A 27,341-nucleotide genomic window follows, 5' to 3' on the forward strand; every position below is an offset into this window, starting at 1 on the left:
GGAGGATCGCTTGAGTCCAGAAAGTCGAGGCTGCAGTGAGCTGTGATTGTACCACTGCACTGCAGCCTGGGTGACAGAATGAGATCCAGAAAAGAGACTTGGCCTCTGTTCTGCTTTATCTTTCCTTCTCTCTCTTGCAAGATAAATCGGCTTCCACCTCCCTTGTACTGATCATCCCTTCTTCTTTTCTTTTTCTCAATAATCATTTTCCAAAACATGTAAACATGAAAACTTTTTTTTAAAAAAAGAGCATTAGCATACCTAAAAAATAATTCCTTAATATTCCTTAATATCATCAAATATCTTGTCCTTGTCCAAACTTCCATTTTCTCATACATCTTTGTTTTTACTTATTTATTTACTTATGGTTTATTTAAGTCAGGATTCACATAAGGTCAGTTTGTGATTGGTAGATATATCTCTTTATTTATTTTTTAAGCAAGAGTTCCTTTCCCTCTCCTCTTCCCCCTTTTTAACCTTGCAATTTATTTATTAAAGAAACTGGGTCAACTCACTTGAATTTCCCATTGTGGACATTGCTAACTGCATTCCCATGGTGTTATTTGTCATGTTCCTCTGTCCTTTATGTTTTTGTCAGTTAGTGTTAGATTTAGAGGTTTGATCCAATTTAGGTTCATTCTATCAATCAATCAATCAATCAATCAATCATGTATCTGCCTGCCTATCTATCTATCTATCTATCTATCTATCTATCTATCTATCTATCTATCTAGAGGTTTGATCCAATTTAGGTTCTATCCATCTACTTACCTACCTACCTACTTACCTACCTACCTAGCTATGTATCTAATCTAGCTAGCTAGCCAGAGGTTTGATCCAATTTAGGTTCAATCTATCTATCTATTCACGTACCTACCTATCTACCTACCTACCTAATCATGTATCTTTCTTGGTAGTAGAAGGAATAATAAATCATATAGAATATTGTGTTCTTTTATCAGGGGCACATGATACCTGGTTGTCACTCTTCCTGTGATGTGACATCCATTGATGATCGTTGCCTAGATCTGTTACTTCACTAAACGGCGCAAAATGATGATATTCTAATTAAATCACTTCTTTTTGAGTTATTAGCTGGAACATTCTATTAGGAAAAGTTTTCCCTCATCAGTTGTTTTGTTACACAGAGGAATAGTTAATGTACCAAGGGCAGGATAAATGCTTGATTTTTGCCCTTTATTTAAGAGTTTTTAAAGTAATAAGCTGGTCTCTGTCATCCTCCAAAGGGTGACAAATGAGTTCTTTTTGGTGTGCCTTGAAATATTTGATGTGCTTTAATCCATTCCAATTAGCTTTATCAATAGCCCATCTTTGGCTAGTGGAGGCCTCTTTAAATTGAATCTCAGACCCTTTCACATGATGCTGTCTTTGATAGGATGCTTGCTTTATGACATGACTAGGGTTCTAGGTCCATCCCTTACACTTCCTGCCCCATACTTGGAACCAGTCATATGTATGATAAGCTTCAGAGATGTGATACTTAGAGATCATGAAGATCTGGGTGCTGTGACATATATTTATTGAACTTCAACAATGTGCCTGTGTTTGCATTCTGTTTTTCCCACTAAAATTATACTTGGGCTAATCTGTTGCTATAGGAATTTGACTAGAGAGTTGAAGGGGTGACTGTGAAAGATCAGATGTCTTCCTTTCGAGTCCTGTTCAAGGTTGCTTGAACATTTGATGGGGTCCAGCTCTTTCTATTTTAAAACTTTTTCCCCCTATTTCAGCCTTTTGCTTTGTTGTCGGTGTTTTCTACATTGAAATGGAAGCTTTGTTTTCATTCTTTCTTTTCCTTTTTCCCCTTCGGTAGTTAGGTAGTTTTCCTACCTAGTGACTTTGACTTTAGGCAAGACCTCAGGCTGTCACTAGGAGAGGAGGTTGGAAGCTCAGTTGTCAGAGTGGAGTGCTGCTGGTGGTGGGTCATGTTGGTCACGGTGCCTGTGGCTGGGCCTTTCTGTTGGAAATGGATGCATGCCACCTAGGACCAAAACTCTTCTGCATGACTATGGAACGCATCGTCAGCCTCTGTGGCAACAGAAACTTAATGGTTAGGCTGAAAAGCAAAAGCGGAGAAAGATCCTCAGGGAAAGTACAATCCCTGGGTCAGATGGAAGATTCTATTCTAATTTAAGAGCTTTGAAAATGGAAAAATAAAATCCGAGCAGTTTATAATTTCCCTATTTTGCTTTTTTCCCTCCTCTTTCTTTCAGATGCAGTTCGAACATTAAGCAATGCCGAGGACTATCTCGATGATGAAGACTCAGATTAATTCCTTTCTGGAGCTTTGAGATCTAAAACTTCTGTTGCTTTTGCCATTCCAAAACTTTGTCTTTGCCGGAAAAGTGTTGGTAACTATAAAGAAAAGTATATATGAACACGGCAGTGTTGCACTGTGTTTGAGTAGAACGTGTAAATGAATTGTTCCCACCTTTGGTTTGCCAATAAGTGACTGGATTCTTGGCTGTATAAAATACATTTGTGTTCACCAGAGTAGAACAAGAAGAGATTATTTCTATTTATCAAGCAAAAGGAATTTTAAGATTTTTTTTTCTTTAAAAACAAATCAGGATTTTTTTTTTTTTTTTTTTTTTTTTTTTAGTTAAAGTGCTTTACCTTAATGGTTGAGATATTTTGAATGGATTTTTCAAGGGGGGAAAATGCTTATTATAATAATAAAACAAAATACTTAACAGAAAATCGTCAGCTATTCTGACAAAAATAAACATTTTGAGGACTTTATTTTTTTTGTCTGTTTCTGTGGTATCACTCACTGTCGTTAAGTAAAGCTTTTTATATTTAGGTAAGAACTGATTTTATTTTTTAAATTATATTTTATATTTATTAGCACAGAAGAATAATGAGAGCCACATTTTAGTTCAACTTCTTGTGTTAGCTTTGATCAAAGTCAGGACAATAATCATTGAGAAGGTGCATGTCTAATAAAATAGGTAAATTTAATAATTGTGAGACTTCCAGTTTTTATCTCCAAGGTTGTATTTAGAGTGGAGAAACCCAACAACTCATTACAGTTTCGCTAAGATTTGAAAGGTTAAAAAAATTTATTTCCTTATGATAGATGTCATACTTTTCCACATGGAGTAGTCAGGAACCATGAAATTTTTTGCGTTCAGTTTTTTTAATAACATTGGTTTTCTCACAGTATGGATCTAGTTCATAATGATTCAGACTCTTTTGCTGAAACACAATTAGCATTGCAGGGAGCCTTCTGTACTACTGACATGACACTTCATTTGGCGTTCTAATTTTGTATCACTACAGGGATGATATTAAAAATGACATGGCCATTGGAATTTGCCTAGAATCCCGGCCCTAGGTCCAAAAGTATATTTTGCAAGATGATTTCAATGCTAATTTCAAAAAACACGTTGATGAAGAGAAGGAAATGTATGAAGAAGGAAGTGGGTTAGCTCAGGAAATGAATAACTGCCTCTATAAGAGTTTATTCTGTGACTGGTTTTTCTCTCTGTGGGAGCCTTGAGAAACGATACCCAGAGAAGCCCATGTGAGGGCTTTCAAACACCCCCAACTAAATTTTAGTAGAAGGGAATCTGTACCACTAGTGACAACAAAGTATGAACACAAATTCTGGCACCGACAAAAGAGGGCATTTTATTCTTAAAATAAATATGTTATTAAATTTGATTTAACCAGTTGTACTTCTTCTTAAACATAAACTTGAAGATATGAAATTCTTCCTGAAATTGTATCTATTCCCATAGATCCTTTAAGATTTTTCTTTAAAATGGAGCTTGTTTCTTAACAAAAAGCTTTTAGAGAACCCTGTAACTTTTTGTTCTTCTATACTTTGGGCTGGGGTAATTAGGATGGATTTCAATTAAAGACTCTTAATTTTTAAAACATGGGCAGAAATAATACAGCTTGTGTGGCTATAGACAATTTTTATCAAAATACCATGTACTTGCTTTAGATATATTATTTGTATATCTGAGGGAAAGAATAACATTATCAAACTTAAGAGAATTTTAGGAAGTTGGACAACTATAGTTTTTTTGAAGATGAGGAGAGTGCTTAGCTATGTGCATGAATTTTTGGTGAAACAGGACAACTCATTTAGTTGTGGCTGAAACTCCACTGGAAATTTTTTTGGTTTGTTTCTTGTTTATTCAGCCTGGCTAATCTGAGCTTTCTCAGAGATTGTTTAGTGCTGAACTCAGCAACAAAAATCAGTTCTAGGAATTTGCCACTGCTTTGACTGTGCAGAGGAGAACTCTGATTATGTTTTGGAAGTAACTTCAGAGGTTTTGCTGTAATCTGAGCTTGCTGACAGTCACTGTGGCCTGAACTCCTTTCTAGCGATTGCACCCTTTAAATAGGAAATGCCTTCCAGCTACTTGGGCAGTGCGATACTTGTTTAGTTGTAGGCCCAGGAGCCTCATGCAAAGAAAAATTCTTATCAGAGGTTCCCATTTCAGTTTTCTTTCTGGGCTGTTCTGTTGCACATTTTGTTGTTGTTGGGCTGACATGTATTACAGCATTTCTTTATGAGCCCCCATGGCTCCTCTTTTCAGTAGATAAATTATGTTATTACTCAAAGGGAAATGTTGAACAAAGCGATGGCGACTCCATTTTATTAATCTTAAAAAAAAAAACTGGAAATAGGCCGGGCGCGGTGGCTCAAGCCTGTAATCCCGGCACTTTGGGAGGCCGAGGCGGGAGGATCACCTGAGGTCAGGAGTTTGAGACCAGCCTGGCCAGCATGGTGAAACCCTGTCTCTACTAAGAAATACAAAAAAAACCCCAAAACTAGCTGGGCATGGTGGTGGGTGCCTGTCATCCCAACTACTTGGGAGGCTAAGGCAGGAGAATGGCTTGAATCCGGGAGGTGGAGGTTGCAGTGAACAAAGATTGCGCCATTGCATTCCAGCCTGGGCAACAGAGACAGACTGCATCTCAAAAAAAAAAAAAAAAAAAAAATTGGAAATAATGCTGAAAATGAAATTTTAGGTAATTTGCAGATAATTTTAAAGATGGAAATGTAATTTTTCCACATAAGCCTTCTTCATAAATGTTCTTTATTGTGTAGAGTTTCTGATTTACTAATTTTCTTATTGTGAGCACTATATTTATCATCTTCGTAAATGATTTCTTTTCTGATAGGCTGTGGAACCTAACATTTACATCTGATTATCTGCCTTCCCTATTGACTCAGACTGTGTATTTTTTGTCTTGATTTTTATATTGTAAATATGTATATAGCAGGAAAAGATTGTATAGCCAAACTTTGAAGTGTCCAATTACTAAAAGTTGAGGTTTTAGTGGGAGAAATATTGTAAAAGATTCTGGTATTCCTGTTTGCAAATATAGCTTTGGTGAACAGTTTTCTCATGTGAAGGAAAAATTGCAGACCACAAATTTATGGCTTCTGTTTCCTTATTTCTCAATAACAAGCTTTTACATCTGCCCCTCCCTTAAAATGACATAAAATTAAATGAAACTACCATTTATGAAATGTCTACTCTGCCAGTGCCTGTGCGAGACATTTTCACAGACATGATGTCATTTGATCTTTGCAGTAACCTTAGGCGAGGAATGTTAATGCCCCAACTTTTTACAGAGACGCTGAGGTTTGAAGAAGTGAAGGAACTGGTTCAAGGTCACACTGCTTGAAGGTGGACACACGGGTCTGGGGAACCCACGCGCTATTGCCTGCTGCAACAGTCAGATGTCATCATTCACATTCTCTCAGAAAAATCTGCAGAAACAGGACAGCTTCTTTCCAACGGAAGCCCTGGATATAGGCATCTAACAAATTCAGCATATCTGCTAATCAATTCATAATTTATTTAAAATGACCCTAAGCACTTCCAGAGAAATTTTCACAAAACTTTTAGTTCCCAGTAACCCTAAAGAAATATTATTAATGAAGCAGGTTTTACTCCCAAGTTTCCAAAATTTCCTACTCTGTACACATTAGAGTATGAGTAAGTATAAGAGAAGGAAAGCTTAGATCAGCAGCTATTCACTTTGCTTTGAGTTTATGTTGCTAAGTTCAGCAGTTCTCTCAGAGGGTCTGAGAGCTCCTCACTTCTGTGTAACCATGAAAATAAATGCATCCCTTGGAAGGGTCAGGGGATGTGGTCTTACCTGAGTCTGGGAGCTCGATGTGTACATGGAGGTAAGTAACTTCACACTTCCCAGGCAGTGCTGCTGTGTCTGTCGCCAGTGGCCAGTGGCTTGGGTTTCCCAGCAGGCTCAGCCTTTCTCCAGAGCTTGCACTGTGGGCAACTGGGAGCCACAGGGAGGCCAGGTTCCTCGTGGTGGCTGGAAAAGAACACTGAGGAAATCCAAAGGTATACATTAGCCTGACAGGAAGCAGGAAGGAAAGTGGAAGGAATAGACAAGGAGTGAAGAGGCTGAGCCTCAAAGGAAAAATGGTTACCTTTTCTAAATGACCCATAGTTCCGACAGAAATTAGTAGAATGCTTCGAGAAGTGGTGAGGGGTATGGGCTTTGGGATCACACTGTCTGGATTCAAGCCTGACTCTGCTGACTGACCTGTGACAGGTTAACTAAACACCCAGATTCCCTAGCTGTGCAATGGAGGAAGTGGTAGTATCTACTGCCTAGAGTTAGAAGGATTAAATAAAATCATATATGCAAAAGACTTAGTTCCTGAAAAACTCTACTGCTGAGCAGTTGCTCAGTTAATGTTGGGTATAACCATGAACAGGGAAGTCTGCATTAAAACCAGACGTGTGTTATACAAAGGAGCATGTCAACACGTTTTTCAGTTTCACCACCAATATTGAAGAGCAGAATTTCCTAAAATACTTTAAAAATGAGTGAAGGACAATGATGTTGCCTTCCAGTCATTTAGGTTTCTTTATATGTGGTAGTAGAGTTTTTCTTTGTCTTTGTCTTTTCTTTTTTCTTTGAGATGGAGTGTTGTTCTGTTGCCAGGCTGGACTGCAGTGATGCGATCTCAGCTCACTGCAACTTCCACCTCCCAGGTTCAAGCAATTCTCCTGCCTCAGCCTCCCGAGTAGTCAGGACTACAGGCGCACACCATCACGCCTGGCTAATTTTTATATTTTTAGTAGAGACAGGGTTTCACCATGTTAGTCAGGCTGGTCTCAACTCCTGACCTCAAGTTATCCACCCGCCTCGGCCTCCCAAAGTGCTGGGATTACAGGCGTTAGCCACTGTGCCCGGCCAAGTTTTTCAATATAAATGTACTTTGAGTTACAGGGAAGAGATATGTAACTGGAAAAGACCTGGTTATTAGTGTTATTACAGTAATTCAAAGATGAAGTAGGGAGATTGTCTCTGCCACTGTTTCAATTTTATCTTGTTGCTTTCAAGTGGTTTGATGGGCTTGATAGACCTGGGTCTGATGTTTGATACATGATTTGAAATCAGAAAGGTGTTTGGTGTTACCATTCTGCTCTTACATGACTTCAAAATTCAGACAATACTATTATTCAAATGAATAGACTTTGCACCTTCATAGGTTCCCCTATAAACTCTAAACTTCAAGAATTTAGTCTCACAGCGTCAATGAGAAAAAGAGAATTGAAGACACTTTAAAGTTAAGTATCATACAATCATCATTAACTTTGAACAAGGCGAACAAAAAAGAACTAAATTGCATATTTTGTTATTACCCATTTCAGAAGGGGAATTCCTGAGGCCACAAGAAAATGCTTCATGCCAACAGTGAGTATGAGATGTGGATGTGATGCCTGTTTGGACACAGGTTGGCTTGAAGAGTCACACAAAGCTGCTCATTGACTGAAACTAGAAATGGCTTTGGAGAAATTCATGGCCCTGAAAGCTCTCAGAGAGGGCATGCCACCCTGAGAGCAGGGTTCAGGGAAAGCTGGCATGCAGTCCTCTGTCATCCTGAGCCTGTGACATTGACCAGGTCCCTTGGTCCACGTGATATGCCCAAAATTAGGATCAGGTGATATCAGCTCCTCCTTGTGTGAAGCAAGTTATCATTGCTGCATCAGTTTCTTAGAGATCTTCGACCAGGACCTGATTTTTGAGCCTCGGATCACAGCTTAACCCTCTGTGGTGGTTGTGTCAACTTTCCAGGGTGTGGTACGCCTCATCTGCATCAGGACGCGTGACAAACCACTGTGCGTAATCTCAGATCTGGGGCTCAGGTGGTTGGTCTCAGGATGAAAGAGCACTCGAGGGCCCAGCTGAGTATGTGAGTGTGGTCTGGTGTGGTGGAGGTACTCACTGGATCTTTAGACCTGCTCTGGGCAATGCTGGGAGTCTTGCTCTTCTGTGAGCCATTGCAAGACTGTTTATGTTTTAGCCACCATATATAGATACTGTATGAAGTTTGTGAATGCCTTTCTTCTGTTTTTGAAAATGGGAAATCATGCCTTATCAGCTCTCTCTCTCCCCATTTCTCATTTTTAGTTAGCAATAGTGTCTTGTATACTGCTGTGTGAATTCATTAATTATTACCACTACCACTACTATTTATTAATGTATTTATTTTCCTCTGGTGTTAAAACTGAAACTGCTACTGCTACTTCTAACTACTAAGCAATTATTCCTTGCTAGGAAATCTCAGCAGGAAAACTATAACTGCTCATATGAGAATTGTTCTTCCATATTGTCTTTAAACTGTCCTTAGATGTCCAGTCCAGTGCCTTACCTCCATCCCCTTTTTAATAGCTGTAGCCTGAGGCTGGGAAGTGACTTGCTATGAGAAACATAAGTCAATACCAGAGCTGACCAGCAAGTGAGGAATTGGAAGCAAGGGGTCTGAGATGGTTGTCACAGATATTTCCTTCTAGATCGTGCTGCTGTGTGAGACCATTTTCCCACTGTGGGCATGTTTTCCTTGAGTGAATTTTCCAGGTACTCTATATTCAGCACTCTCCTCCTTCCTTTTCTTTAATTCCATTTTAGCCACACACAGGGGAATGGAAAGGGCCTGATTAAATCAACTATTTTTTTTTTAACATTTATCTTCTGAGGCTGGGCATGGTGGCTCATGCCTGTAATCCTAGCACTTTGGGAGGCTGAGGCGGGCGGATCACCTGAGGTCGGGAGTTGGAGACCAGCCAGACCAACATGGAGAAACCCCGTCTCTACTAAAAGTACAAAATTAGCCAGGCATGGTGACATATGCCTGTAATCCCAGCTACTCGGGAGGCTAAGACAGGAGAATCGCTTGAACCCAGGAGGCGGAGGTTGCAGTGAGCCATGATCACGCTGTTGCACTCCAGCCTGGGCAACAAGAGCGAAACTCCATCTCCAAAAAAAAAAAAAACCAAAAAATGAAACAAAAAAAAACCTTTTATCTTCTGATTTAATGTGGCGAATATGAGAAGAAATTGAAATGCCAACCAAAATGCCATTATGGAGTTTATAATCCCATGTTTTTTGGCCGTCCCCTATTACCTCTCCTAGATAAACAGGAGTTGAATGTCTTGTGTCCTGATTTTTATGGTCTCTTAGTTACTACAATAACAAGATCACTCAATCCCATGGAGTCTGTCCTATTACAGAATATCAATGTTCACTCTGCTTTTTCTTTATTTCATCTATCAGCAGTGAATAGCACTTTCATGTTTAAGATGCTTCCTTTTAAAGTTGGAGAATAAGAATAAATGTGTTGAATGGCTTTGTTTAGTAGCAGCATTGTCCTTTAGACCCACTGAGGAATCTTAAGAATGAAATCATCATAAATAGGCAAATAGGTAATGTTTCAGTAAATACTTGTGGCGACTATGTTTCCTTTTTAACCAAGAGCCCAGTAAAATTTGTAATTACTTCAACTGAATGAGAACACAAGGCCATTTCATGTCCTTAATCTTTATTGATATGCTTTGCTTATTTTAATGGCTTGCATACATTTTTTATTGCGCTGTTGATAATGGTTTTACATAATTCATAATGATACACAATAAAAGTCTCATTGTGTTCACATTCCTTTGTGGGTCTCCTCTGTTGCATGTTGATTGTGGTTTAATACTAAAACTGTAACAATGTACATCCAGTACTGTTTCATTTTCCTTGTTACTACAAGCTATGTGATAAACTTACTTTATTCTGTATATAAGTCATTTTCATTTCTTTTTCAACATAATTTCTTTATTATGAAAGAAGCCAATACTTAAGTCTTAAGAAATTCTTATCATGTATTATTTTCTTATTCTTTATTTTATAAAATCTATGAAAATTCTTTCCTTATTTCTACCTCAATAAGGAGTTTTAAATTGTGATTTGAGGGATTGTTGATTGATTGATTGATTGATTGAGACAGCGTCTCGCTCTGTTGCCCAGGCTGGAGTGCAGTGGCATGATCTTGGCTCACTGCAACCTCTGCCTCCTGGGTTCAAGCGATTCTCCTGCCTCAGCCTCCTGAGTAGCTCGGACTATGGGTGCGCACCACCACACCTAGCTGATTTTGTATATTTTTGTTTGTTTGTTTTACAGATATGGGGTTTCACCATGTTGGCCAGGCTGGTCTCGAACTTCTGAGCTCAAGAGATCTGCCAATCTCTGCCTCCCAAAGTGCTGGGATTACCGGTGTGAGCCACCATGCCCGGTCAAGGGATTGTTTATTATTTGATATTTAAAAAATTATATCATGCAGTTTCCCATACTTTAAAAAAATTTTAAAGCCACTTTATTGAGATATAATTTGCATACCATATATTTTATCCATTTAACATATACCATTCAGTGGTTTGCAGTGTATTCACAGAGTTGTATAACCATCATTACTGTCTAATTTTTTTATATTTAATTTTTAATTCTGGAAATGAACACAATGTCAAATTTATATTAACTTTTTTAAGAGTAAAGTTCAATTGTTAACTATTCACATTATTGTACAACTCTAGGAGAATCTCTAATCTCTAAAAGAATCTAGAACAATCTCTAGAACTTAAAGTACTTTTAAGTTTGAATAAAGATTCAAACCTCTTGCTGTGGAACAAAAGGCCCAGGTGTAGCCTCTGCTATTCTCCCTCTTAGCAGATTGCTCATGAAAAAGAGTCAAACTCTGTAAAATATTTGAAGGTATTTATTCTGAGCAAATATGAGTGACCAAGTCCTGAGACACAGTCTTAAGTCCTGAGAACATGTGCCCAGGGTGGATGGGTTATAGCTTGATTTTATATATTTTAGGGAGATGGAAGTTACAAGCAGACATCAATCAAATACATGTAAGGTGTACATCGATTCTGTCGGGAAAGGCGGTACAACCTGAGGTGGGAGGAGGGCCCAAGTGTGAATCCAGCTGCCTGGAAGGCTATGCCAGGTTACATGGCCAGCACCCTAGCTCAGGCTCTTTCCACATTCCTTGTCTTCTGTTTAAGCATGCTTTCTACCTGTAGGCCCTTTTTGTTGCATCCCTTCTGCTATGATTTGAATGTTTGTCCCCTACAAAATTTGTGTTGAAACTTAATCCCCAATGTGACAGTCTTGAAAGATGGGGTGTTTAAGAAGTGATTGGGTCTTGAGGGCTCTGCCCTCATGAATACATTAATCCATTAATAGGTTAATGAATTATCATGGGAGTCATACTGGTGGCTTCATAAGAAGAGAAAGACCTGAGCCAGCATGCTCAGCCCCCTTACGTGTGATGCCCCATGCCACCTCAGTTCTCTGCAGAGAGTTCCCACCAGCAAGAAGGCTTTCTCCAAATGAGGCCCCTTGAAGCTAGACTTCTTAGGTCCGTAACTATTTTATTTTATTTATTTTTGAGACAAAGTTTTGCTCTTCTTGCCCAGGCTGCAGTGCAATGGTGTGATCTCGGCTCACTGAAACCTCTGCCTCCCGGGCTCAGGCAATTCTCCTGCCTCAGCCTCCCAAGTAGCTGGGATTACAGGTGCATGCCACCACGCCCGGCTAATTTTTTTGTGTTTTTAGTAGAGACAGGGTTTCTCCATGTTGGCTAGGCTAGTCTTGAACCCCTGACCTCAAGTAATCCACCTGCCTTGGCCTCCCAAAGTGCTGGGATTATAGGTGAGAGCCACTGCGCTCAGCCCTATTTTATTTTTTTCAATTTATTTTATTTTTATATTTTATTATTTTATCTTATTTTTGAGATGGAGTCTCACTCTGTCACCCAGGCTGGAGTGCAGTGGCATGATCTTGGCTCACTGCAACCTCTGCCTCTGGGTTCAAGCGATTCTCCTGTCTCAGCCTCCTGAGTACCTGGGATTACAAGCATGTGCCACCACACCCAGCTAATTTTTGTATTTTTAGTAGAGACGGGGTTTTACCATATTGGCCAGGCTGGTCTCGAACTCCTGACCTCAAGTGATCCACCTGCCTCAGCCTCCCAAAGTGCTGGGATTACAGATGTGAGTCACTGCACCCGGCCAAATTCCATAACTTTAAAAAACAAATTCCTTTTCTTTGTAAATTACCCAGCTTCAGGTATTCTGTTGTAAGCAACAGAAAACAGACTGAGACACCTTTCTGCACACTATTGACAAGATAATCTTTCTAAATTTTCACATAGAATGATCATTTGCCTTTTCTGGCTCTTGAAAGTGAGATCCAATACAACCTCTACTCTGCAACATTTTCTGTAGATTTAAGCTAGAAATGATCTCTTTTTCCTTTAATTTCTTATAACATTTGCTGTTTTTATTTTTTAGTTATCAGGTAACAAATATTTTTATGTTGTAGTTACTTTGTGTTTATATTCATGCCTTAACTCATTGCACTCTTTGAGGATAGGGTCTGTCATTGCTTTTGCCTCAAGATAGCACAGTGCCTAGCATACAGTAAGTGCTTAAACATTAAAAAGAAATGCATAGTAATATTGACATCTTTTTCTTTCTATGTTTAAGTCTATAAATTTTAACACATGTATAGATTTGGGTAACCACCACCACAATCAGGATACAGAACACTCTAAATAACTTCCTGTGCTATCACTCTAGAGTCACACCCTCCCCTTCTCCTCCCCCTTGCCAATCACTGATCTATTCTTCATTACTGTAGTTCTGTTTTTTCCTAGGATGTCATATAAATTGAATCATACAGTATGTAGTCTTTTGAGGCTGGCTCCTTTTACTCAACCATAAGGACTTTGAGATTATCAGTTGGTTGTGTGTATCAATTGTGGCTTCCTTTTTTATTGTTGAGTAATAGTCCATTATATGGATATAACACAGTTCGTTGCTGGACATTTGGGTCATTTCCAGCTTTTGGCAATTATAAGAGCTATAAATATTTGTGTACAGGTTTAAGCAAGTGCTTTTTGAATGAACAGGTGAATAAATGATCAGTATAATTTCAACCATGTGGTCTTATGGACTGCTATACATAAGCAAAATTTGTGATAAGCCTCATTGGAGGCACATAGAGAAATGGACATACACATAATATTTATATATATTATATAGATACATAAAGATTATATATAATGAATAGTTCTAAAGTAGACATACAAACAATGTTTTTTTCAGATTTCGAAAATGATGGGGTTACTTCTGGCTAGCTGTGGATGTGGGTAAGGTATCATCAACATTATTTGGATTCTGAAATCAAACAATTGCTTCCCAAACTCAGAGGCTTGATGCTACAAACCAAAGGAATGCATGAGCCTGCCCAAAGATTTGTTTATTTTGTTATTTATATAGAATTAATTGACTATTTTTAAAATGCTTCCAAGAGGTCCAAAATGTCTGTTTATATCATTGACAGAATTACTCCCCATGATTCAGAAATACAAAACACTTTAAATATAGTTTTTAAAGATGTTGTCATTGTAGACATTCTCACAAATTTCAAATAGAGCAAGAAATTCTCAAAAATTTCAAATAGAGCAAGACACTCTCAGAAAATTAAAAGTAGTGCAAAGTATTTTGACTTCCCCTTCTAGAAAAATGCATCCACTTTTAGGGAGAACTGAGTTTTGGACGTGGATTTAACTACAAACTAACTAAAAAGCATCAGGCAAGTTTTTTTAATCTCTTGAACCTCTGTTTTCTCATCTCTAAAACTGAGATTACTATTGGCTGCCAAGTAGGACAGTTACAGCTTCAAGACATCATGTGTGAAATGGTTGTCATGGCCAGGCACAGTGGCTCACGCCTGTAATCCCAGCAGTTTGGGAAGCCGAGGCTAGCGGATCACGTAAGGTCAGGAGTTCAAGACCAGCCTAGCCAACATGGTGAAATCCCATCTCTACAAAAATAAAAAAATTAGCTGGGCATGATGGCCGAGGTGCCTGTAATCTCAGCTACTTGGGAGGCTGAGGCAGGAGAATGGCTTGAACCCAGGAGGCAGAGGCTGCAGTGAGCCGAGATCACGCCACTGCATTCCAGCCTGGGGAACAGAGGAGACTCCGTCTCAAAAAAAAAAAAAAAAGAAAAAAAATGCTTGTCACATAATATTCGTTCAATAAACGCTCAATCCCTTCTTCTCTGAGCTTCAACTTGCTTATCTTTGAAATGCGGGACTAAGAATAGATGATTTCTAAAAATTTTTCTAGTTCTGGATTTATTTTATTTTTATTTTTTGTGATTGAGTGAGTTATGAACAGGTGTGTCTTCCAGGCACACAATTTCTGAATTGGTAAGTAAAATGTTGTGTCTCGATCCTCTTTTATACTCCAGTTTGACTTGCATTAGATAATTTAAAATAGAATTTTAATGTTTTTTTCTGTTTCAAATTACTTTGGAGGCAATAAATTAGGTATAGTGATCCAGGCTTTCTAATTAAGGAATATACTTGATGATAATGAAGGAATGATGACACTAAATGTCTAACCTTGAACTCAAAGATTCCCAATGGCTCTACAGAACTTTTTTTTTTTTCCAGTCTGGTGTCCACCTTTACAATTCTTATGTATGTTCCTGAAGCACAGAGAAAATGAAAAAGTCACAGAACTCTAACCAAGGCATCAGACTGATGATCAGGAAGAAATTTAGAACTGAGTGCTGAGCAATTAATATTTCTGGGATTAATTTCCACAAAGGGCCTCATTATCTCTCCGAAAGGCTCGTATTTGGTGGTAACAAATGTGCTTATTTTTAAAAGAAGGAAATATTTAGTTGGATTTCAGAAACTATAGGCCAATGGGCTTTACGTTAATCATTGTCAAAATTATAGAATGAATGATAAAACAAATAATCAGCTTATAGAAAAGTAGGACATTTTCCTACATAATTACAACACATTCAAGACACTCAGGGAATTTAACATTGTTATAATGTTACTTCCCCTGTCTTAATAATGTTCTTTTAACATTTTTCTTCTTCTTTTGAGAGGGAGTCTCACTCTGTCGCCCAGGCTGGAGTGCAGTGGCATGATGTCAGCTCATTGCAATCTCCACCTTCTGGGTTCAAGCAATTCTCCTGTCTCAGCCTCCCAAGTAGCTGGGATTACAGGCATCCGCCACCATGCCTGGCTAATTTTTGTATTTTTAGTAGAGATGGTGTTTCACCATGTTGGCCAGGCTGGTCTTGAACTCCTGACATCAGGTGATCCACCCGCCTCAGCCTCCCAAAGTGCTGGGATTACAGGCGTGAGCCACTGCGCCCAGCTGCATTTTTCTTCTTTAGTACAGAATTTCTCTTTCTTTCGTTTTTACACAAAAAGTAACATATTCAATTCTTGCATTTTTGTTATTTGAAACAAGGTCTTGATCTGTCATCCAGGCTGGAGGGCAGTGGCACAATCTCGGCTCACTGCAACCTAGACCTCCCAGGCTGAAGCGATTCTCCCAGCCTCTTGAGCAACTGGTACTATAGGTGTGCACCCCACACCTGACTAATTTTTGTATTTTCTGTAGAGACAGGATTTCCACAGTTGCTCAGGCTGGTCTTGAATTCCTGGGCTCAAGCCATCCTACTGCCTTGGCCTGCCAGAGTGCTGGGATTACAGGCTTGAGCCACCGTGCCCGGTCTTTGTTTATTTTTTATTGTTATTGTTTAAAATTTTATCTTGGCAACAGCATTTTTTAAAAAAAGTTAAGATCTCTCCCTTCTTTTTAATATAAATACTATCATATGTTACACTTTTTTGGGGGTATGGGGTGAGATTATTTTGTTTTTGTTATTGCTTAAAAATTTCGTCCTCACTCAGTGGCTCAGGCCTGTAATCCCAGCACTGTGGGAGGTCGAGGTGAGGATCACTTGAGCTCAGGAGTTAGAGACCAGCCTGGACAACATGGCAAAATCCTATCTCTACTGAAAATACAAAAAATTAGCTGGGCATGGTGGCCCGTGTCTGTAGTCCCCAGCTACTCAGGTGGCTGAGGTGGGAGGATCACTTGAGCCCAGGAGTTGATGGCTACAATGAGCCGGTATTGTGCCACTGCACTCCAGCCTGGGTAACAGAATGAGACCCTGTTTAAAAAAAAAAAAAAATCTTGGCAGTTATTCTCTGTCTTTATATGAGAGCTTTATCATTTATTTTTAATTGTCAAATGGTATTCCAGTGTATGGCTGTACCATAATTTATTTGATTGGGCTACAACTGATGGATATTTACACTATTTTCAATAACTTAGGTTTACAAACAGTGCAGTGATAAATTACATCATATGTATTTCATTTTATACAAGAGCATGTCTATCTCTAGGATGAATTCCTGAAAAACTGCTAAGCATGCACATATATTTCCATAAATATTGTCAAATTACTATGATAGGGTAATTGCCCTACATCAACACTGTATGAGAATGCCTGTTTACCCAAAGCATTACCAATGCAGGACTTATCAAGCATTTTGTGATTTTAGGACATTATTGATAGGTCCTCTATCTTCTAAAGATTTTTCTCTCAAGCTCATGGAAATGCCTGACTCCCTTTATTTAGTCTTACCACTCTTAAATCCATTCTTTATAGGGCTGCCCTTAATGGTATTACCGTCTTGCATAAAATCCTGTAATGGCATCTCTGTAGACTGGGTTAAGGACTCCTCAGTGTAGCTTAGTCAGGTTTTTGCTTGTATCTTTAACCTCATCCCTCACTATCCCCTCGATAATGGCCTCTCCCTCAATTCTGCTCCAACCTTGTTCAACCACCAACAGTTTCCCCCTAATGCCCGAGTTTGTCTCATTGACAGCTTTTGTTAACTTGCTGTTCTTTCTTGGAATGCTTTGACCCTTTTTCATCTTATAGCCTTACCCAATCTGTTTTAAATTAGCTGCTCCTGTTGTGTACTGCCTAACTTCCCAGGTTTACATTTTTCCCTGGATTTATCAGGGTTGATGTTGGCTGGTCCGCCTTTTCTGCTGGACTGTAAATTCTTTAAGCTCTGAAATCTTGTCTTGTGCACCAGAGCATTCAGAGTCTGGACCACAGAGGGCCTTTAAGAAATGTTACTTAAATAAATATAGTTCTCTATTGAAAAGCAAATATTCTTAAGACAGATATCTGTTCACATTCTTTTGTTAGTGTAATTTATTTTACTATGGTAAAATATATAAAACATTTAAAAAGGGGCATTAATTGCATTAACAATGTTGTGCAACCATTACCACTGTCTATCTGCAAAACTTTCTCTTTACCCAAACAGAAACTCTGTCACCATTAAGCAATAACTTCTGATTCCCCTCTTCTTCCAGCCCCATGGCAACCTCTAGTCTATTTCTGTCTCTATGAATTTTCCTATTCAAGATATTTTATCTAATTAAAATTATATAATATTTGTCCTTTTAACATCTGGCTTATTTCACTTAGCATAATAATTTCAAGGTGCATCCACGTTATAGCATGTATCAAAACTTTATTTCTCTTTATGGATGAATAATATTCTTTTTCTTTCTTTCTTTTTTTTTTTTTGAGATGGAGTCTCGCTCTGTCACCCAGGCTGGAGTGCAGTGGCGCGATCTCGGCTCACTGCAAGCTCCGCCTGCCGGGTTCACGCCATTCTCCTGGCTCAGTCTCCAGAGTAGCTGGGACTACAGGGTCCTCCTACCACGCCCGGCTAATTTTTTTGTATTTTTAGTAGAGACGGGGTTTCACCATGTTAGCCAGATGGTCTCGCTCTCCTGACCTCGTGATCTGCCCGCCTCGGCCTCCCAAAGTGCTGGGATTACAGGCGTGAGCCACCGCGCCCGGCCTCTGTTTAGCTTTTTAAAGGAACCACCAAATTGTTCCCCACAGCAGCTGCACCATTTTATATTCCTATCAGCAATGTAGGAGGGTTCCAGTTTCTCCACATTCTTGACAACGCTTATTTTCCACTTTTAATTACAGCCATCCTAGTAGATGTGAAACACTATTACACTGTGGTTTTAATTTGCATTTCTCTAATGACTAAAGGTAGTGAATATCTTTTTGGTACTCCTTGGCCATTTCCATACGTCTTTGAAGAAATAGCTATTCAAATATTTTGCCCATTTAAATTGGGTTGTTTTTGTTGAGTTTTAGGAGTTTTAACATTATTTTGGATATAACCTTATCAGATATATGACTTGCAAATATTTTCTCCCATTCTGTGGGTTTTCTTTTCACTTTATTGATAATGCCCCTTATGTGCAAAAGTTTTATATTGATGAAGTCCAATATATCTATTTTTTCTTTTGTGGCTTGTGTTTTTGGTGTCATATCTAAGACTCCACTATTAAATCCAAGGTCAAGATTTACTCCTGTGTTTTCTTCGGAAAGTTTTGTGGTTTTAGTCCTTATATCTAGGTTGTTCCATTTTAAGTTAACTTTTGTATATGGTATAATTTGGGGGTCCAACTTCATTCTTTTAGCTGTAGAAATATAGTTGTTACAGGCCATTTGTTGAAAAGCCTGTTCTTTCATTGTTGAGTGGACTTTATATCATTGTCCAAAACTAATTTGCCATACATCTATGGGTTTATTTCTGAACTCTCAATACTATTCCATTGATCTATGTTCTACCCTTATGCCAGTACCATACTGTTTTAATCACTGTAGCTTTGTAGTGAGTTTTGAAATTGGAACATGCAAGTCCTTGACTTTGTTCATTTTAATATTATTTTGGCTATTTGGGGTTCATTAAAATTTCATATGAATTTGAGGATTGGCTTTTCCATTTTTCCCAAAAAGGCTGTTGAAATTTTTATAGGAATTACATTAATTTATAGTTTGCTTAGTTGTATTGATATTTTGATAATTTTAAGCCTTTCTATTCATGAACATGAGGTGTTTTTCCATTTTTTCAAAAGGTAGTTTCTTTTCTTGTGATGGCTTTATTTGTCTTTGATATTGTCGGTAGAAGAGCTGAGGCAGGACTGGCTTGTCTGTCATAATATAAAAGAGTCTTGGAAGATGTCCGGGGTCCAGGGTCTAAAACCCCTGGTGGCCTTTGGAACACCAAGCTCTGTGCCAAAGAGTGGAAGGCTGCCCTGCTGCACCACAAAATCTAAGCCCAGGGCATAAAACCCCTCGTAGCCTCTGGAAAGTGCACAGACTTGTTGGTTGCTCTCCCAGGCTCGTAAACATGTTCTCCATTACCTGAAGTAGCAGAGCATATTCTGTATGTGTCTGTATGTGTCACCGCTACCTTTCTACCCCCACATCCGCACATCCTTACCACCTGCTTTGTTTAATCACCAATAAACAGTGTGGGCTCCCAGAGCTCGGGGCCTTTGCAGCTTCCATACCAGCATTGGCCCCCTGGAACCACCTTATGCAGTCTTAACTTGTCTTTTCTCATTCCTTTGACTCTGCCAGATTTTGTAGCCCCCACGGCCTGGTGTTGGGTCTGATCACCTCAACAGATATCAGATAAGGTAATGGTGATCTCATAATAAGTTAGGTAGTATTCCTCTCTCTTTTGTTTTTTAGAAAAATGTCAGAAGGATTGGTGTTAATCATTTTAAAAATATTTGGGAAATCATCCAAGTTTGGTACTTCACCAGTGATGCAATTTGGTCCTGAAATTTTCTTTATTAGGAGGTTTTCAATTACTAATCTGATCTTTCTTGTTACAGATCTGTTAAGATTTTCTAATTCATCTTGAGTCAGTTTAGGTAATTTGTGTGGAATTTGTTCATTTCTTGCAGGCTATCCAATTACTATATAATTATTCATAATATTATCCCTTTTATTTCTGTTAAGATAGTAGTATTGTTTCCATTTGTATTTCAGATTTTATTTAATAGTTATTTGTGTCTTCTCTCTTTTTCCTTTGTCAGGTCTAGCTAAAATTTTGTCAGTTTTGCTGATCTTTTCAAAAAACCGACTTTTGATTTTGTTGATTCCCTATTACCTTCTAGTTTCTATTTTATTTTTCTCCACTCTAATCTTTATTATTCCCTTCTTTCTAGTAAATTTGGGCTCAGTTTGTTCTTCTGCTTTTAGTTCATAAAGGTATAAAATTAAGTTATTGATTCGAGCTATTTTTTAAAATATAGTTGATTATAGCTATAAATATTCCTCTGAGCACTGCCTTTACTGCATCCCATAAGTTTTTGTATACTGTCTTTCATTTTCATTTGTCTCTCAGTATTTTTAAAATTCCCTTGTGATTTCTTCTTTTATCTTTTGGTTATTTAAGAATGTGTAATTTAATATCCATATATTTGTGAATTTTTTCCCCTTAGATCCATACTGAATATATTTGTGAATTTAAAAAGTTTTTCTTTTATTATTTATTTCTAGCTTTATCTCATCTCATCATTGCGATTGAAAAAGATGCACTATAATCTCCATCTTTTAAAATTTATAGAAATTTGTTTTGTGGCATAACATATGCTCTATCCTGGAGTATGTTCCCTGTGCACTTGAGAATAATGTATATTCTGCTGTTGTTGGATAAAGTGTTGTATATAAGTCTGTCATATCTTGTTAGTTTATGTTGTTGTTCAAGTTCTCTTTCTCCTTATTGATTTTCTGTCTAGATGCTCTATCCATTATTGAAAATGTATTAAAGTCTTCAATTATTATTGTTGAACTGCCTATTTCTCCCTTTAATTCTGTCAATATTTCTGTTGTCTGTTGTATATACATTTATAACTGTTATATCTTCTTGATAAACTCCTTTTCATATAATGCCCTTTTTTGTGTCTTTTAATCAATTTTGATTTAAAGTCTATTTTGTCTAATTTTAGTATTGGTACCCCAGCTTTCTTTTGGTTACTATTTATATAGAATATTTTTTTCCATCCTTTTAATTTCAATCTTTGGATATTCTTGTAACGGGATGTAATTGGATCATGTTTTCTTATCTATTCTGCCTATCTCTGCCTTTTGATTGGAAAGTTTAGCCTATTTATATTTAAAATAATTGCTGGTAAGAAAGGACTTACTTTTGTCAGTCTGTCTTCTGTACATCTTATGCCTTTTTTGTCTTTCATTTTTTCCATTACTGCCTTCTTTTGTGATTAATTGATTTTTTTTGTAGCAGATCATTTTGATTCCCTTCTCAGTTCCTTTTGTATATATATTTAAGATTTTTTTGTGGTTATTACAGGAACTACATTTAACATCCTAAAATTTAAAAACCAAAACAAATAACTAAATTTATAACAATCTAATTAGATTGGATACCAACTTAACTCTAATAGCACACAACATTTGATTCCTATAGAGCTCTGTCATCCCTCTCCTTATGCTTCTAGACACATAAAGATGTTATCACAAATTATACCTTTATGTGTCTAGAAGCATAGATTTATTATATTTTAATGCATTTTTCTTTTAAATTCTGTAGGAAATAAGTAGAGTTACAAACAAAAAAATACAATAATAATCGCTTTAATATTTGCTCATGTATTTACCTTTACCAGAGGTCTTTATTTTTCTTGTATATGGCTTTGAGTTACTGTTTAGTGTTCTTTTATTTCAATATGAAGGACTTCTTTAAATATTTTTTGTAAGACAGGTCTAGTGGTAGCAAGCTCCCTCATCACTTGTTTGTCTAAGAATGTGTTATTTTTATCCGTCATTTTTGAAAAATTATTTGCTGGTTATAGAACTCTTAGTTGACAGTTATTTGCTTCAGCACTTCACATATGTTATCCCACTGTCTTCTAGCCCAAACAGTTTCTGATAATTTTTGAAATCAGCTGCTAATTTTGAGTCTCCCTTTTACATGATGTGCTGCTTCTCTCTTGCTGCTTTTAAGATTATCTCTTTGTCTTTTGACAGTTTGATCATGATGTGTCTTGGTGTGGATCTCAGAGCTTATCTTACTTGGAGTTGGTTAAGCTTATTGGATTTGTAGATTCATGTATTTCATCAAATTTGGGAAGTTTCAGCCATTATTTGAACAATAATATTGTTCAAATATTATTTTGCCCCTTTCTCTAGCTCCTCCTTTTCAACCTCTTCTGTTGTATATATTACTCTTCTTGGTGGTATCCCACAGGTCCCTTAGACTCTGTTCACTTTTTTTTTCTTTTACTCAGACTCAGTATTTTCAGTTGTCCTATTTTCAAATTTGGCCATTCTTTTTTCTGCCTACTCAAATCTGCTTTTGAACCTCTCTAGTGAATTTTAAAATTTTTTGTTCTTGTACTTCTCAGTCCAAATGTTCTGTTTGATTCCTTTATATAATTTCTACCTATTCATTGATATTCTCATTTTGCCCATATATTATTATCCTGATTTTGTTTTGTTCTGTATCTGTGTTTTCCCTTTGCTTTGTAAGCATACTTAAGACAGTTGTTTTAAAGTTTTTGTCAAGTAAGTCTGATGTATGGGCTCCCACAGGTACAGTTTCTTTCAATTTATTTTGTTCCTTTGAATGGGCTACAATTTCCTGTTTCTTGTGTACCTTGTGATTTTTTTTATTGTTGAAGGTTATAGTAGTCTGTTTGTTTAGTATTTTTTCCAAACTATTATTGCAAAGACTATATTTTTTATCATGTGAGGTCACAGAAGTCTTTGTTCCTTAGCTTATATTCAGCTAGTGTTCTGACTGAGATTTCCGTGAGTGCCAGGAGCTAAAAACAAAACAAAACAAAGGGAGAGAAAGGGAAAACCACCTCTACTAATCTTTCCAGACTGCCTTTGTATATGTGCATGTGTGCCCTTCCTTCAATAGTTACCCACCCTCACACTGAGTCTACAGATCAACTCAAGGTGAAAATGTAGGGTCGTCTTAGGTCTTTCTTCTGTGTATGTTTTGTCCTGGGTGTGTACATGGCTTTCTAAATTCCCAGTATACATGACTACTTTTGAATGTCCTGATTTCCTAAAGAAATTTTCCTCAGCCTTTGCCTTGGGCAACTTTTTTTATGTTTTGACTATAATCTTTTGTCCCAGGCACCTGAAAGTTGTTAGTTGGGCTTGTAGTATTTGTGAGCATTGCTTTTTTGGCCTGATTTCTGAGGCAGAAAAAGACATGTTTGCTTTCCATCACTCCTTCAGGTAGTCCCCAGACAGGTTAGAACAGACATACATGATTTGTGAATAATATCTGCTCTGCTCCACTCCCTCTTGAATCAGAGAAAAGTGTCCTACACTAAGAATGCAGGCAGCCCCTGCTTCAAGACCAAATCTGCTATAAAATCACCACAGTTTCCTAACATTTTGTTGTGCTTTTTTTCATTCAGTTTTTGTTTGCTAGAGTTCTGAAAAAGTTGGTTCTGATAGTTGATGCTTGTTTTTTAGAGTTTCTGTGGGAAATGAGAACTTGCAACTGCCAACTTCACCATTTTGCTGATGTCACTTAGTGCAAGTTCGGCTTTTCAATTAGACCATCTATGCCTGAAGAGTAAGAGCTGTGGTTAATCTTCATAGTTGTGTTTTTCTCAGCATTTAGTGTAAAACTTTATATAAAATTGAATTCAATGTATATTCAACTTGAACAGTGCTGTATTCATCATCTACTGTACATTCTAGTGTTAAGTCATATATACATTCATTCATTCAACAATATTTATTGACCTCTTGTATTCAAGGCATGCCCTAGCTGAGTTACAAGGGTGAATCATAGAGGTAAGATTTCTTTCCTAAAAGAGTGAATATCTAAAGAAGGGAAGACAACAATAAATAACATTAACAAAGCAACAGGTTGGTTTGTGTTTCCTTGGAAAGATGGCTCTTTTGGTGCTGACTTCTTAGATAACAGAAGCTTCACACTAGGCTCTGGAGAAGGATCTGAAAGCAATCCCTCTTCCTGGACATGGTGGTTTGTGCTTGTAGTCCCAGCTACTCAGGAGGCTGAGGCAGAAGGATCACTTGAGCCCAGTAGTTTTGAGTGCAGTCTTGGGAACATAACAGGACACTGTCTCAAAAAAAAAAAAAAAAAAGTAACCCCTCTCCTCTTTCTGACTTCTTCCTGTACCCTTTGGGTTTGGAGAAGAAACTGTGGACATTCAAGGAAGTGCTGAAGAGGGGACAGCTCCTAGTTCTCCAACTCTTTTGTTATTTGTTTGAAAATTCTGAAATTTAACTCTTGGCTCAGCTCCCTTGTTTAGCTTTGGCTTTGAGGCGCCTGAAGTTTATCCCCCCACTTCCCCTGCAACCTCTACTCTCTAAATTGAGGATTGCTTAATTCCTTATTTAATATTTCAAATGTGGATTGTTGTATCTTGAAAAATATTCTCTGGAGGCATAACATTTAATTAAGTTTCTTCAGGATAATGGCAAGGAAATTAAATTACACATTGTTTTTGTCAGAGTAGTCAACTAGGGTGCCACTTGCATGTCAAGCCTTTTTCTCAACAAAGGTTTTAAGAATATTTATATGCTTGGAGAAGATTTTTGTTTTTGAGTTGATTTGCCTTTCATATTCATATTATTCTACCACAGTCTACAAATAAAGGACAAAACAAAACATCAGAAAGCAAAATTGCTTTGATGAAAAAAAAATATAGTGCTATTTTAATCTTAACCTTAAAGTGTTTACCCCTGTGGGTAATGGTATTATCTGAAGGGAATATAAGTGCCACATGCTTACACTAAGTGAGTAAAAGAGTATCTGTGAAGTTATTCAAAAGGATAGAAGAGACCTGGGATGATTTTTTTTTTTTTTTTGGCATACAAACCCCATGAAGTTCAGTTAATAGCAGACAGTTGTGTCATTAAATAATTTTGGATTTAGTACTATTTTTTAGAAAATTCCTGATTTAAATTGAGAAAAAAGAAATAGCCCAGAGCAGTTTGAGCTATGTGAGGTGTGCAACATTTATAAGGCCTGGAGATGCATGAATATGGGACATAGGTCATCCCCCAGCCCCTACCCATGCCCAGGAGCAATTGTTTAAAGGCACTTCGTTCTTTTTTTTTTTTTTCCACGTAGTTTCCTGACTAGCTGACTCACCCATTATCTTCATGTTCCTGGAATTTGTGATACAAAGAAAAATGTATAGCCAATCTAGCTTGTGTTATTTTAATGTAAAAACTTGGTAAACAACCTAGGAACTGCCTCTTCATTTTTCCTTTAACAACCCACTTGTGGCCGGGTGTGGTGGCTCATGCCTGTGATCCCAGCACTTCGGGAGGCTGAGGCCAGTGGATCACAAGGTCAAGAGATCGAGACCATCCTAGCCAACACAGTGAAACCTCGTCTCTACTAAAAATACAGAAATTAGCTGGGTGTGGTGGCGCGTGCCTGTAGTCCCAGCTACTCAGGAGGCTAAGGCAGGAGAATCGCTTGAACCCAGGAGGTGGAGGTTGTAGTGAGCCGAGATCATGCCACTGGGCTCCAGCCTGGTGACAGAGCGAGACTCCATCTCAAAAACAAACAAACAAACAAACAAACACCCACTTGTATACTTGTAGCTGCTGCTAATTAGAGCATATATTCTGGGAAACTTGAAACTATGCTCCCCAGTTGCATTCCTCAAACTTGGTCCAATAAACTCTCTACTTGTTTTAATTTTACCTCAGTTTATCCTTTAGGTCAACAAGATGAACAGTTGAATGAAGTCATAGAATAATTGCATACTTTTGTTGTTCATTTTGGCTAGGTTGCCCTTGCTCAAATGCTGAATGAAATGTATGGATAGCATGGCTAGTAGTGTGCTCTATCAGAAAAGCTCATTTGTTTATTCATTCAATTCATTCATTTATTCAATCATACAACAAATATTTATGGAATGCCTAGTGTATGCCAGGTATTGGTGGTGAATAAAGCTGACATGTTTTTTCTATGTTTAACTGAGGTCTAGTTTAGGAAATAAACAATAAATAGGTAAAGAATATGAATTATGATATGTGGTATGCAGAAAGGAACCAGGGGCTGTGTTAGGGAATGACAGGATTTCTTCAGTTGAGATTGTCATTTGAGAAAAGGGAATGAAAATGAAACTTGATAAATGAAAATAAAATCCTAGGCCCCCCAAATGACTAAATGGACCCCCTCTTGGCCAACAGGATGCCAGAGTAACCTTGAAAACTGAGTTCTTGGTCATGATGGGATGGGAAATAGGACACGTCTTATTATACCCATCCCCTCACTAACCACCAACAGGCTTTCTTCCCTGAGGGCTAAACAGAAACCAGTTCTTTCAAAACATTTTACCTCTGATGTCACCCAGCTTCCTGAGGCTGCTCCCCCTTTTTGCAGCTTCAGCACAACAACTGACCAGCATTCCTTCCTGATAAGAGAACACCAACCACGGAGTGGTTCTGACCAGTCTACAGGGGATGAGTAGTGTGGATTTTCATGTCCTCTCTTCACCTTTTGACATCAGAGGGCTGAAAACTCCACCCTTGGATCATGCTAACACTGCCATTTTTTGTGCCTGGGTTCCATAGAGAGTCACGAAGCTCTGTGCGTGTGCTTGTTTCTCCTTTCATAAATACTCATGACTCCTCCTGTAGCTTATTTTTATTTTTATTTTTATTTTTGAGACAGAGTCTTGTTGTGACACCCAGGCTGGAGCGCAGTGGAGCAATCTTGGCTTACTGCAAACTCCGTCTCCTGGGTTCAAGTGATTCTCCTGCCTCAGCCTCCCAAGTAGCTGGGATTATAGGTGCCCACCACCATGCCTGGCTAATTTTTATATTTTTAGTAGAGATGGGGTTTCACCATGTTGGCCAGGCGGATCATCTCAAACTCCTGACCTCAGGTGATCCACCCGCCTTGGCCTCCCAAAGTATTGGGATTAGAGACGTGAGCCACTGCACCCAGGCCTCCTCTAGCTTATTGAATATGTATATTTGGCCACCCTGTTCATCATAAATTCTTGTTCCCCTTGCCCTTCCCATGAAGTGTGTTTCTGGCTTCTGGCTGGGGGATACACTTTCCCAGACTGTTAGAAAGGACACCCTGCAGGCTGCAAGCATTTATATGTATAAAAAAAGCTCTCTTTTTCAAATTTATGAAACTCATGATTCTTCAGTTGACAGACTGGGTGAGAAGGAACTCTTCAGGTGAGGCATATGGGATATTGAAGCTTCCAGATCCAGGGGAAGAAACATGCCTTGAAGCTAGAAAAACCTTGCTTTGTTTAAGATATAGAA

The 27,341-nt window shown here is 38.0% G+C and overlaps 1 protein-coding gene across 2 annotated transcripts in view; it reads left to right on the plus strand.

Annotated features, from left to right (window-relative positions):
* The window catches only part of OSTF1 (osteoclast stimulating factor 1), a 57,799-nt gene extending 55,036 nt beyond the window's left edge, over positions 1 to 2,763 (plus strand). For both annotated transcript variants that reach the window (XM_054500106.2, XM_054500105.2), the window contains exon 10: positions 2,235 to 2,763. In XM_054500106.2, the coding sequence (XP_054356081.1) occupies positions 2,235 to 2,293 (59 nt within the window). In that variant the 3' untranslated portion in view covers positions 2,294 to 2,763. The remainder of the gene's footprint in view (positions 1 to 2,234) is intronic.
* The last annotated feature ends 24,578 nt before the right edge of the window (positions 2,764 to 27,341 follow it).

Source organism: Pongo pygmaeus, chromosome 13 (assembly GCF_028885625.2).
Source record: "Pongo pygmaeus isolate AG05252 chromosome 13, NHGRI_mPonPyg2-v2.0_pri, whole genome shotgun sequence".
Lineage (NCBI taxonomy): Eukaryota > Metazoa > Chordata > Mammalia > Primates > Hominidae > Pongo > Pongo pygmaeus.